Source organism: Schistocerca nitens, chromosome 2 (genome assembly GCF_023898315.1).
Source record: "Schistocerca nitens isolate TAMUIC-IGC-003100 chromosome 2, iqSchNite1.1, whole genome shotgun sequence".
NCBI lineage: Eukaryota > Metazoa > Arthropoda > Insecta > Orthoptera > Acrididae > Schistocerca > Schistocerca nitens.
The window spans coordinates 268,666,131-268,680,995 of record NC_064615.1 but is presented as its reverse complement, the minus strand read 5'-3'; the positions used below and the strand labels follow the sequence as shown (position 1 = coordinate 268,680,995).

At 37.3% G+C, this 14,865-nt stretch overlaps 1 protein-coding gene across 1 annotated transcript in view; it reads right to left on the bottom strand.

Moving 5' to 3' along the window:
* Positions 1-14,865, bottom strand: part of LOC126236010 (ryanodine receptor) — a 702,826-nt gene that overhangs the window by 341,946 nt on the left and 346,015 nt on the right. The window contains exons 28-31 of the mRNA XM_049945018.1: positions 9,783-9,981; positions 8,206-8,430; positions 766-899; positions 477-671 (exon numbers count right to left, since the gene is read on the bottom strand). Coding sequence (XP_049800975.1) covers positions 477-671; positions 766-899; positions 8,206-8,430; positions 9,783-9,981 — 753 coding nt within the window. The remainder of the gene's footprint in view (positions 1-476; positions 672-765; positions 900-8,205; positions 8,431-9,782; positions 9,982-14,865) is intronic.

The following is a 14,865-nucleotide window of genomic DNA, read 5'->3' as shown; positions in this document are numbered from 1 at the left end:
AGTAGCAAGAATAAAATTAATTTGTTTCAGTGGACATGGCAGAAAAGATTGGTGCCTGAATGATACCCATCAGAGCCTGACCAGTAGCAGTGAAGGAAAACTAAACAGCCATCTTAGAGTATTTCTAATTCAAATATTTGCCAGTGGCTACCTGCATTTGGTAATGTAAAACCTGTAACCTTTGATAACTGAGGAGCAAGTGTATGGGAAAATGAGTGTTATCAATAAACCATCAACTGCACAGAGAACTACATTGTTTTATTACATTTTGTTTTTTCCCTTCTCAAGACAGCTCTGAAAACACTACAGGACACAAGAAACAAAATAAGTATAACTAACTTACGAATATTCACTGAAAACTGGCTGTATTACAAGTACTTTCTGTCTGTTTCCTTAGAACTCTTCCAAATATCATACTGACAGGCCAGATTTACTATTGTTACCGTTGCAGTTCCAAGATAATGTCTGAAACATACCTGGCTCCAACATTCCATTTGTCAATGCATTTTCCATGTTATCATAAGTAGCATTTCTTGACAAGGAGCCTTTGCGTGGTGGTCTAGATGGTCTATTTTTAAGCTTGCTAGGTGATTGTGGTGAATCAGGTGTTGGTCCATTCATAATAATTTCATCTGCTTCTACAACATCTTCTGAATAACCTCGCTGGAGACCTGTTGGGATAAACATGTTAAAAGTTATTACACATGGATTAGGCAAGATATGCAGAGCAACATGAACATGAAAGATTGTGTACTTCATGCTTACCTTTAATATCACTCATTGTAAATCCAGATTTCATTATCTGTTCAATGTGAGCTGGTGTTGTCTGATCAGCTTCAGCGAGTAATCTGTGTTGTCGGATTTTTATTTCTTGCCATCGCCTAATTTTCTCACCTTCTCTGTCAAGAGAGAAATAGGGGAAAAATTGCATGTGAGAGATATTACACTTGAAGATTTTATATAATTTACTTTGTTCTCTTATTTCTAGAACATTATCAAAACTGAGAAGCACAAAGAATGCAGTGAGACATGGGACCAATACTGACACTGTTTTCAGGACAGTAACAGTTATTTTGTTGAAATTATGTCCATACGTTTACAGTAATAATTTTTTCAATGAGAGACAAGAAATGGAGAAAAGTTTCACTGCAGGTGTGGATCCAGGGGGAAAGGGGGACGGGTTGACAAAGATTCATCATGGCTGAAAATGTGTTGGATTTGTTGCTAGCAATAAGTACAGTCAGCCTGTGAATGGATGCCTTTACATGACTGCAATGTTTCCTGCACCTGGTAAGGACAGGGCTCATCAATACAGGCTAACATTCAGGAAAGCAACTGAAAACATTACTCAGAGTTTATGTCATTTTCAGAACCCTTAGTGACAACACTATTTCATTTTCTGAAAGTTGACTGAAAAACTGGAAACTAATTTATATGAAAATATAAATGCTTTTAGTAAATTGATTTTTGGAAAGGGCGCACGACTCCTGTGACCTCTGTCCTGCATCCATGCCTGAGTTTGGGTATCCATTTATGAGGGGAGAAAAATCTGACAATAAAAGTATGAAAGAAGGACTGCAATACTCAAAAACTTATGCTGACTCTGATGGAAAACATAGAGAAGATGTCCAAAAGAACAGGCACCATTTGTATGATTCAGCAGTCATATATATGGAATGAAAGAGAAATTTTCAGAGCTTAGCTGCATACAGGCACTGCATTAAATGCAACGGTGACATATGAAAAGTTTTGCTGGACTGGAACTCAAACCCAGATGCTCTGCCTCTCTAGAACGGTTGCCTTAACTGCCTTGGCCATACGAGCACACTTCCCATCCAGCCCTGATGATATAGCACCCTCCGTCCATTGTTCCCTATTTGCTCACAGATATTCAGCTGAGCCTCACAAGGGTTCGGATGAGTGAGTGCTTCTGCACTGTACAGAAAATATCATTTCGACATCAAGGTGCATATATTTATGTATTTGTATATGTGGTGTCCGTTATTGCAGATGTCCAGAAGGACACATATACCTGGTTCATGCCCAGGTCAAGCATAAATTTTCACATGTTGCTGTTGCATTTAATGAAATGCCCATGTGCTGCTGAGACCTGAAAATTTCTCTTTCACAAAAGAGACTGACTATTTACAACACAAGCATCAGGAACTGAAAAAAAGATTATGTAGGTTTCCCTTTAGAATGTGCTCCTATGGTCACTTTATCTTCTTTTTGATATGTTACACACTGTACCACATTTAAATCCACATCTAGCCAGTTTAAAATGTAGATATTTATTACTGCCTGGGTCAAATAACTGAAGGGTGACACTTATTCCGAAATAGTGTTGTCCACAGTGATTCGTCTGAACCAGATCTGTGCTTCAGAAAATCATCACTTTCTCTCCTTTTCAACTCACCTACCCCCTCCCTCCCCTCAAACCTAACGAGTGCACTTAGCAGCCCTACCCTGTCCACACCATGTCCCTGCATACTCCCCCACCACTAACCTACCATCCTTCCCCCTCCTCATCACAGCCTCCTCCTTAGCCCCACCACTCGTGGGCTGCTTCTCTCATCGAGCACAGTTGATCACAGTAAGGCCCCCACTGCCAGAGATAGTGGTCAGGTGCGTGAGAGTCGTGCTTGTGAGACTGTGTGTGTGTGTGTTTTCTACTTTAGAAGAAAAGCTTAAATATGTAGTGGTCTTATTGCTGTGCCTATCTGAGAGTCAAAGTCTCCTCTAAATGGTGTGTAGTAATTTATCCTTTTCATAAAGTTGGCACAACTTGTTAGCAGGTAATTCACAACATATGGAAACTCCAGGCAGGAATATCAACAATGCAGGAAAAGACAAATCGCTACTTACCATAAAGAAGACACACAAAGTTGCAGACAGGCACAATTAAAAGACTTAATTGTGCATAACTGCAATGTGATGTGCCTTCTTTACAGTAAGTTGCATTCTCTTTTCCTACGTTGTTGATTCACAACAAAGGCATAGCAAATAGTTCTGTACACTTTTTTATTTTTTTGATCAACAATTTATTATGTAAATCAAATTATTGCCTGAACAATTATCTGTTACTCTAATGTATTTCAATCATACATTTCTACAAAGAAACGTGCAGTTTTCAAATTCTCAAATCATCTTCGTGCCAGTTTATAAATACCCCTTCTCTTCAAAAGCCTGCTGTCTGCCACCACCGTTATTACAAGCAACATCAATGTACATAAAAACTACACCGCTGGCAACTACCATGTTAATGTTTAGGTAATGAGAGTCTCCTAATACATGACTAACATCTCCATGTGAATCTGCTGCCCATATTCATCCGATCAACATCTCAATAGTAACTTTCACTATTTTTTAATAACTCCTGGAGTGGACAGGGAAATATTGGACATTTGTCTGGTCGCATCTTTCTATCAACATCATGAATGTCTGCATATTTATCTTCTGTATCAGTAAATCTGGTGTGTTAACTGACCATGTAAAATGAAACCAATGGTGTGATATTAATCTGTCAGAACTCAATTGTGGAAGTGCACTGTAAACAATCTGCTGACATTATATTGATTAATAGAATGTTGAAAGTGCTTGCCTGTGAACAACATTTCGAGTGAAATCTGAAACTGATCTTTGTACTGCTATAAGTGACAATAAATGTGGAAACTTGGAAAGGAAGAAAAATCATCCAACCAGTTGTGTAAGAAAGGTTTACTTGAACCCTTGATGTAGGTTTTGGTAATCATAAAATCATCTTATTCAGAAGGAAACTGTAATTTTGTTACATATTGTGTTGAAAAGGAACATTAATAAAGCCATCTGGCTCTTGTCAAGAACCCTAGCAGTAAATGTGTTAATTGAACATCGTGTTGTGTATATCATGGCAGAATTTGCCACACAACCAATTTACACCAATTCATTGGTGCAAATGAGATATTAGAGGTAGGTATGTTTCAGTATCACAGTTAAAGTGATGAAATACATGCCATGATTAAAGTGGTGAAGTGCACATTGTAAATTATCAACTTTTTCTTGTAATAAAGGGCATCATCTGCAAAAAATATTTAAAACACTGTCTTCTGGTATTTTGACATGGTTGTGTATTTTTTCCAGTACTGAATGATTTTAGTAATGTAAATATTCAGAGGAATACTTGGTACTGAACATCCTTGACACAATGATTTGTTTGTTGTAATTTCATCAGCTTTTGTTTTATCTCCATTTTTGGGATGTATCCCAGTCTCTCTCTTCACTTACGGTTTCCCTGATGTCGTAGCATGTATCCTGTGATCCCACACCCTTCTTCTTTTCAAAGTTTTCGTATATTTCTATCCTCCCTGATTCTCTGGAGAACCCCCTCATTCCCTATCTTATCAGTCCAATGAATTTTTCAGTATCCTTCTGTGATACCACATCTCAAAAGTTTCTATTCTCTTCTTTTGTAGTTAAAAACCATATTCCACGATTCACTTTCATACAAATGCTGTGCACCAGACACACATTCTCACCTATTTCTTCCTTAAATTAAGTTCTGTGTTTGATCCTTCCAAGTTTCTGCTAGTGAGGAATGAGTGCATTTTTCTAATTGTGTGGTCAGCATTGTCCAGTCCAGAATTACAAGTTTTATATTTATTGAAGTTCAGTGAATGTCCACTTGCAGAGAACCAATAATCAATTTTCAGCAAAATTTTAGTTACATTTTCTAGTACTGAAGTTTCTCCATTAGGCTTGATAATGGTTGTTGTATTATCAGCAAAGATAACTATTTTCACTTCTTGGATGTAATTATGATAGTAGTGGAAATCTTATGTTGTGGTGAAATAAGCACAGTACGATTTGAGAGATACAGAGGTGACCGATTATCCTGGGACTTAACTCAGTTCACTGTTACTAGCGGCACATCATCATAATGCACTTGTGTGTAGCATACAAAATATTGCACCATAATCTAAGAGTGAAATTAAACATTGAAATAGCTTTTGCAAACTTTGCCATTATATACTTTAGTATATTAATGTTAAAACAGTTAAATCACAGAATGATCAAATGAATGTGATTCAGTAAATACATTGTTTTAAGAACAAAATAAGTGGCAATAAATAATGAAACTAGAAAGCTAAAAATTGTTCAGAATGGGCAAACATATATCACAATCAACTGTTACAAGTCTCAACTTGATCAGAACAACAATTTGTTCAAAATCAGCTTTTTATGAAAAATTGAAGGTGCTAAATATTAGACTCAGAAAGATGAAAATTTGTATGCAGCCTCAGTTTGATATAAAAGCATTAATTAAGCTACCCCTAGGAGTTTTCAAGTAATTTACTAAAAACTAAATTTGGAACAGAAATGTCCTTCTCCATAACAGATTAACTGTCATTTGTATTAATGATAGTTCTATTACATTCATTAAATAATACCACTGTACGAAGTTTCAAGACTTTAATGTAAATAACAATCAATACAAGGATTCTAAATGAAATAATTCAGAGGTCATGTTCTACTGCTGATTCTATTCTAAAACCTCTAGCCAGCAAAGTTTCAATGCAGTCAAGCTGAAACCTTTTCAGTAACTAAAGCCAACTTAACTTCATTCATCTAAAAATTATGAAGGTTGTAACATGGTGCACAACAGAGTTATTAAATAATACGTGTCTGAGATAGAGGCGATTTAGATTCTGCTGACTGTGCCTAGAGCGGTTGACAGCAGACATTTCATTTGGCCATCCGCTGCGCCCATATATAAGTATGGCCAGAGAGGGAGTAAGGAAAGACACTTCACAGCAAGCTATCAATCTGTTCACGTTAGTCAAATGCCAGCTTACACTCTGCCTTGGATGATATTACAGCCAGGCTGCTACCAAATCCATGTTTGGTTAAATTAGGAAGTGAACTGCACATCATCCTGGATCACTTAGGTCTCATGGAAATAACTGTTTGTTTGCCGCCCATACTGTTGACAAAACCAGGTGGCAAGTGATGAGATTATTTTCCACTTTTGTGGCAAGCAATTAAGTTTGAAGATTAGAAGTCACGGTGAAAGACTATTTTATTTGTGACTTGCTGCAGAGGTTGCCTCTGAATTGTGTAAGGTAGTGGGGGACAATATGACCATACAGCAAGTCAATACATTTATATACTCATCTTTCCCTGATAAAGAGAAGGTATAATTCAGCAGTTTCAGATGGTTTAAATTACTTGGTTACATAATTGCATATAATTACTGTGCATGACTTTGCACTTAAGTAAATAATGTAGGGTGTGCTTGTAATGTGAGTCCTTGGATTTTCCGGGAACCTAATCATTGAAATAGAAGTCATGCAAAATCGAGCTCTTCCAAGTAGTTCGTAATTTAAATTTAAAGCACAGCAGCAGAAATACTATGTTGGGCTGGTGTACTTCAATCAAAATGTTTCATAGTAGAATTAAGTTATAAAGATGTTTAGAACAATTCCAAAGTGAGTCAATATTTTATTATGATGACACCATTCAGCTTCGATCTTTGTAGTGCCAGACAACTATTTGTATGTCTCATATTTTGTGCAAAGACATCATTAAATTAAGGGAGAGGGGTGAAACTGTGCCAAAACATGTAGTTATTCCTAATTACGTAAATCTGATAGCATGTGATAAATTAGTACTGATTTCAATTTTCTGTGCTTAAGAATAAAATTATGTATTAAATGCAGAGTGAAAATACTGTAATGCAAAATGGACATGAAAGTACTTGTTTTGTGTTTTGATGAGCATTTGTCATTCCGTTGAATAGCGTTTTGTATTTTTTAATTGCAACGAATTATAAAATTATGTGGTGATAAATGTGTATAAAATTATATAATTTACTTAGGTTTAAGTACTTAAATCTTATAAAATTGTAAACGAATTGTGGCCATGTTTAGGAATTATTTTAATTAATGTAGTGTCACATGACCTGACTCACGACTGGGGATATGAGCGTGAAAGTGGGGCTTTTGGTCGTTGTCCATTGTGGTGGTAAGTTTGGAGCGGCAAAGTGCTGTGAGTGTAAGCATGGATGCCAGTGTATGAGAATAAACTGTGAAGGAACAACATGAAAGTGTGTAGATGCGAGACAATAAACAATGTGTACGAATTGCGCCAACTATCATTTATCCAGATCGGATTTCTTTATGAACTTTAATATGCATTGCCACAAAGTTAGAAGTGTTTTTTCTTTCTTTTTTTAAGTTTCAATCTGAACTTGTATAGTTTACCTCATTTTGTGCAAGGTTGTGGTATAGACAATTGTGTATTCAATTCACTGCTGTTCAAAAGCTAGCCAATATATGACTCAGTATTGGGGGCGCAAATTCAACCGTTGACTACCAACCCTCTTTACAGATGAGCCATGTGTAAAATAGGTAGTGAATGAGCCTGAGTACAGTTACAACTGCTACTAGTGTTGTTTATGATAGAGACATTATTATTATTACTATTATTATCAGGAATATTAGTACGTTTGTACATGTGAACTTTTATTGAATATATTAATCAGCTATAACTCGAAACTTTTGTTTATTGTCATAGTTCCTGACCCCCCCCCCCCCCCCCCCCTGAGTAAATAGCTAGTAGGAATAGTTCCTTTCAGTGAGCTCAAGAAGACTGTGGACCTGCAGACTGAAAATTATGGTCAGTATGTTCTCCATTGCTTTCTGGATGACCAGAAAAATAGTTTCCAGGCTCTTGCAAAATAAGATGGTGATGAATAATTCTATATTATTATCCAGCTGCTGCCCCACAATCTGACCATTCAAATTTATGTTTTCCCTGGATTCCCTAAATTTCTAAAGGCAATCGTGGGATGGTTCTTTTGAAAAGGAGACGGCTGATATATTTCCTCATCTTTCTTCAATATGAACTTATGCTTTCTCTTTGAAGAGGAACCTTTAAAACCAGTTTACCTTCTTCCAACTTACCTTAAGTAATTTCCATTTTCTGATCTGAAAAAGAATCATGTCATTTTGGAAGTCAGAAATATTGTTGTAATTTATTTTTACACATGTTTCTCAGCTGTAATGGGAGTTGTAACATGACAGATGTGAAGATCAGTAGAAATACATACATAAAAAAATCTAATATTTTTGCAACTGCTGAACAGATTTCAGCAATGTAGTAATATAATCCTTATTGTGGACATCAGATGGAAAAAAAACTTAATGACACCAATTTTTAAGTCCTTACTCTATGAAAGTTGACTGGCAGATGACAGGCAGTGAAAGTTTCAAGAATTCCCAGTTGGCCTTTTCCATAGTCTCAAATGTATTGTGACTTATCTTCAGACACGGGGGTGTGTCTGAACCAGCAGGAATACGAGTAACATCTATTTTAGTATCCAGCATGTCATCTGTGTTTTCAAATATTGGTTGATCCTTGGTGTACCAGTAAGTTACAGCTCTCTTCATGTTTCTGTAAAGGTTAAATGTATAAAATTACATTTACACACTATGTATCAAATATACTAAGATAAACTACACTGATTTGAGTACAAAGGTCAATTGCACTAGACACATTCTGCAAATATTTGAGCAATAGATACGATCATTCAAACTGTTTGGTATACTAAATGATTCTGGGGACAATTTCAGATTTTATTGTATGTTGAAGGCAATATAAATTATGATAAAATGTAAATAAAACTTATATTACATATCTGAAAATGAAATTGCAATACACATACTGCAAGAAAAAGAAATAAATACAGGGGAAGTGAATAAAATAAAAATACCAGCTTAAAACTGTGAGAGAAGCATGAAAAAAGAAGAAAAAGAAACTTCACTACCAGGCCCAGAGGACCACCCAGTGCTGACCAACTGTCATGTAATGCTTTGCCATATGCCATAATTTGGAGAATCACTTAAAGTAATAGTTCATATTGTGTAGCTATACAAGAAAAATGCTTACTTATTTAAATAAAAAATTTTTTCAGGATACAACTGACAAATGCAAAGGCAAAAAATCAAGCAACTAGAGAAAGATATTCCTTGTTTGGAACAAGAGGAGCAATGGATAAAGACTGTAGAAGGTGAAATAGAGGTGATAAATCACTTGGGCTTCTGGTAGGAGCATAAGTGCACACCTCTCTCTCTCTCTCTCTCTCTCTCTCTCTCTCTCTCTGTGTGTGTGTGTGTGTGTGCGTGTGTGTGTGTGTGTGTGTGTGTGTGTGTGTGTGTGTGTAAGTATCACCCAATTTTCATTCAGTATTAAACAAGCCCCCACTAACTGCACTACACCACAAGAATTTTGATTTAGTAATTTGATTATCTCATGCAAAGTAAACTGAGGCAATTCTAATTAAAAAAAAAAAAATCAGATGAAATTGTTTCTTATCGTACACTATTAATATACCTATAATACAGGGAAACATTCCACGTGGGAAAAATATATCTAAAAACAAAGATTCTGTAACTTACCAAACAAAAGCATTGGTACGTTGATAGAAACAATAACAAACACAAACACAAACACACACACAAAGTTCAAGCTTTTGCAACCCACGGTTGCTTCATCAGGAAAGAGGGAAGGAGAGGGAAAGATGAAAGGATGTGGGTTTTAAGGGAGAGGGTAAGGAGTCATTCCAATCCCGGGAGCGGAAAGATTTACCTTGGGGGGAAAAAGGGACAGGTATACACTCGCACACACACACACATATCCATCCGCACATAACAGACACAAGCAGACATATACCATCACATACGCGAATTACACTAAACATGAAAGTAAATTATTCTTAAGTCTGCAAAAACACTTTTTAAACTTACACACAGAACGGTTCATAGCCTTCCTGTAACCCACATGTAGTGAAGAACTTCAGAGTGTTGACATCCTGACCAAATGTCAATTTAGCTTTCTGTCCAACACTTAAAGTACATGCCGGAACAAATGAATCTCCTTGCACGTCCGAAAAAGATGTTTCTCCTCCAAGTGCATCCATCAGAAGTTCACCATTAAGAGAGAAACCTGATTTGTTAAAAGAGTAAAAGTAAGTATCACATTATCCATGTATTTGACAATTTGTGTAGACTACTGTTGTACAGCACTATTAATAGAATTAAATAATTAATTTTTTGCATATACACATCAAAGCATGAGCAGATCATAACTAATATTTGCATATAAATAATTTAAAAAATTAAGGAACTCTGCATCTACTTTGGTTTGAAAGTTATTTGCAAATCTGGCAACTTGAAAGTGGAAATTTTTATCACAATTTTTTAGTGAAAATAAAATTCACAGCATTATGCAAATTTATCATGGCTAATTCTAAAAAAAATATATTCGATTAGAACAAATTTTGCCTTTTAGAATTGCAATGACCTGCAGAACAGCATAAATTGTTATTGCTGTATTGATTTGCTGACATGAATACAGAACCCTCAATCCCAACACTAGAGACAGTGCATGTAGGTTATCACAAACACAGGACTATGGCTTGTGGTAAATTTATTAAAACTCATCAGCTTTACTCAGTTTCTGATTAAAGAGTGTATCATTTTACTTACACTCACAGAAAATAGATGGCAGTAAATTGTTCATTACATTATCTTCCAAACTGCCATTATTAACTAATACTAAAAGCGTCAGAGAATATGTTTGTGACACCACAAAAGCATCTGACTAAGCATCTGTCAAAGTTAAACAGAACTTAACAATTGTTATTATCAAGGGTATGTGGCACCCCTCTACAGTAATAAGGATCTGATTCAGAAAATATAAAACAAAAATAAATAAATAAATAAGAGTGCTGCTGCTATACTGGACACAACAGTGCCCCACACTTACTTCAACATGTTTGTTGTGTAAGGTATAATTTTAAGGAAAATTCAGGTGATATTTACACATTATTAATGCTGTAGAAGAAGGCACTGAAATATTTTGCTGGCGAAAATTTATTATATAATTTATTATTTGAAAACCTAACACTATTACCAACAACATATTTTTCAAATTTAGATTCTTACACAATAAATGGCACATAACATCAATGACCAAAAAGTTACAGTACTTAAAGCTTGGAAAATTTTAAGTGCTCCACCTACTATTAAAATGTTGGAAATCGAGCAGTCGACTGAAGACATAGCTGTACAATGTAACAGTGGAAAAATGCTGAAAAAGTGAAGAGGAATCAATGAAAAACCATTTTTGATTTCCAGAAAGATATGTTTAAAAGTAGATAGTGTAACATTTAAACTGTGATGCATCAGTTATATTGCAAGAACAGAGCCTAATATTTAGAAAACAGCTCTAGTACTAGCGACAGAAGATGAGTTTCACTTAAAAGCCACTGAATCAGACAAAATATGAGCAAACATGACAGATAGAGGGAAAAAATTATACTCTGTGTTTTGTGGAAATACACACATTTTTCCAGGTGATTATCTGAGATATAATAATCAATTCTTCCCCTATCAGATTTTGGCCATTTTCTTGAGGTTCTGAGGTGGCTTAGGGCAAGTCGCAGTCAAAATGGAATGACCGATGTGCCAAATATTTGGCATTATCAATAGTCATGGCTCTTACGGAAACATCAAATTGAGCACATAATGTATCTACTCTCATGATGTTGTGCAACAAAAACAGCTCATAGTTGCCTCCATAACTCCAGTATGCACAATGTTACGAGATAAGATACATAAGGTGCTCTATCTGATGTTCCTGTATAGAGCCATGTCTATTGACAATGTCAAATTTTTAGCACATTGCCTGTTGTGTTTTAACTGTGATATGTGCTCAGGAATTTCAAAACCATTTGAAAATGTTTGTAGGACAAAATCAATAGCGGAATTGACATACCTTCACTCATGGTGAGCGCAATTTCAGAGACTGCGCATCCACACAGTTCACAGGCCCATTTAAGAGGCCATCTGGGTTGGCCTCCTGGTGCGCTCTGGTGAGGCACCAAAGAAACGGTATTATTTAAGCGATAACAAATGAGTGCTCAGCCTATTCTGTAACTTGTATTACTGTTGTAAAATCAGTATGTTCAGTGCAACACACAAATGTACTTCATTGTATCTTACGTGCTGCTCTATAAAGTACTATGTTCCATAAATCATGTTTGTTCTTGCTATAGCAAACGATGAGTGAGAGTTATATTGACTTCGTGTGTAGGCGTTAGTGCTAAATCACTCACCAAACATCTCGATGGAAGAAATACTCCAAAGCATCATTGCTTAGCAGAAAGCTTTCGTGAAACAACTCTGCTCTCAATCAAGTGGCTTCTAAGTGTTTGCAGTAGGTTATTCTCCAATCAGTGCAACCATCACCCTTCCCCGCATATGATGAATCAGATGAAGAGTGGGACTCCTATGAGATACAGTTATATCACCATTTCCAGGTTTCTTGCGTGTGTGATACAAACCCGTAAGCAACTTACTTTCCTTGCTTTTCCCACCCATTTATCACTTTTTGTGCCAACCTGCAGCTTTCCACGAACCAGCCAGCTTATACTTTGATGAAATGTGCAAGCTTCTCTCAACCTGTTACTGTGAAAGAACGCATGTCTCCGCCATGCGTGTGGAACTTTACCACTGTCATAAATTTCCAAACCAATCTTACAAAGCCTGGGCTGCAGAATTACACAGCTTGAACCATCACTGTAAATTTGCCACTAGTACTCATCACAAACCCTACACTGATCACATGGTGCATGATGTTATTATTTATCTGGCTACAGATATAGAAGTCTATGAAAAGCACCTCAACATGAGAATTTGGTGCTTATGGATGTGTACTTTGAAGTGGCATGGGCTGCAGGCAATCAGATTGTTACATGAGGGGAGGTATAGAAAGTTGCTGAGTCAGCCCCTCTTAGGCACACTGCAAGTGTTCAGGATGACAGAGAAGCCATTGCAGCAGTACAACCTTCAACTCAACGTCGCATGGGGCAGCGTTAGTTACGGCCTCAGCAGCAACAGGCCACACCACAACAGTGGCTGCATGATCCCTGTTCCATCTTGCCCGTACTGCTTTGTCCAACACGAGCATTCTGGGTGCCCTAACCATTGGGCTGTTTGCAACAAGTGTCGAAAGAAAGGCCACATTGCATCAGCGTGTAACTGTTTTTCAAATTTTGCAGACACACTAGTACTGATGGACATAAACTGTATCTCTACAATGACTGTCTCCCCAAACTAATTGTTTGTTGACTTATGTGTGTGTTTAATAACCTGCTAAATTGCAAGTGGGCACAGGAACTGCAGTGACTTTAGTAAACACACAAATGTGTGTAGACTTGGGCTTGCCTACCATCACACAGGTTTCATGTAAGGTGGTTTACTGCAATGAACAGCAGATTCGGATCCTAGGTCAGTTCTCTGCTCCTGTTTCTTTAAAATCTGTTGTTCACCCTCTCACCTTCCTTGTTGTGGGTCATTCCCATACTGCAGATCTGTTCGGGTTATATGTGTTTAACTCTTTCAGTTTCCCCATTGCCAATGATGTAGTGGCAGCTCAAGTTCAGTATCGGCAACTGGAGTCTCTCTGCTATGCATTTTCATCTATATTTTTCTCTGGGCTCAGTTGTGCTACAGGTTTTCCAGCCCACATTACCACGAAAGGGTCCACCCACCCTCATATTTCTTGGGTGCGGCAGGTGCCTGTCACACTGTGCAATCCTGTCAAGGCCAAATTAGACCATTTGATGTTGCTCAACGTCATTCGGCCTATTTCTTCCACTGAATGAGCTACACTACTCGTCACCGTTAAGAAGCTGATGCCTCTGTGGTAACTTCAGTGTCAGAATTAATGCTCAGTCTGTGATAAACACATACCCTTTGCCTCACTGTGACAAGTTTCTAGAAAATTGTCATGTGACCACTGATTTCCAAGACCAATTTGTCTGAAGCATACCTCCACCTCCCCTTGGATAAGGCCACTAGGTATACCCTTGTTGTCGTTACACCTTTTGTCCAATACCAATATCAACGCTTGCCTTTTGGCATCACTAACAAAACCACAATTTTTCAGCATTTTTAGATTGGCTGACAGCCTCTGGGCCTGGCTGCATCAATTACCTCAGTGATATCATTGTTTTGGGTTCTTCCACCGAAGACCACCTTAGAAATCTCCATCACTGTTATCCGTTTTGCAGTCTGTGCATCTCAGGTGCAATCTTGCCAAATATCTTTTTTTTTCAGCTGTTAATTGAGTACTCAGATTTGAGGTTTCTCACAAAGGGGTTATGCTGTTGCGTTACCATGTTGACACAATTATGGCTTTGCCATGGCCAACCTCTGTTAAGGAACTGCAGGAGTTTCTAGCTAAAGTTGGATACTACCATAAGTTTTTACCAGACACATCCACTGTTGCCCAGCCCCTGCATGCACTTTTGCACAAAAATGAGCGTTTTTTCTGGTGCCCAGCATGTGACTGAGTGTTCAGTTTGCTTAAATCTAAGCTTCAGTTTGCTCCTTGTCTGGTTAGTTTTCAGCTGATTCAGAATTTCGTGTTGGCTACAAATGCCTCTCAGTACAGGAACACAAATACACAGATGGGTCTGAATGACCCACTGCTTACATTTCTAAGACTAACTTCTGCTCAGCAGCGGTATTCTCAGAGTGAAAAGAAGACTTTAGTGGTTGTGTTCACCCTCAAGAAATTTCACGTCTTCTTATATGGGTCTAAGTTCCATTTAATCACAAGCTGTCGGTTGCTCTTTTTAACCATTTGGCTTCCGTGCTGGACAAAGCAATGCATTGTTTGCAGCGGTGGTCTCTCTTCCTCTCACATTATCATTAACAGTTCCATTACCGGCTGATGCTGCAACATGCCAATGCCAATGCCTTATCTCACCTTCCAATAGGGTCGGCCCCGGTGTTCAATCAGAACGAGTTGCTTTGTTTC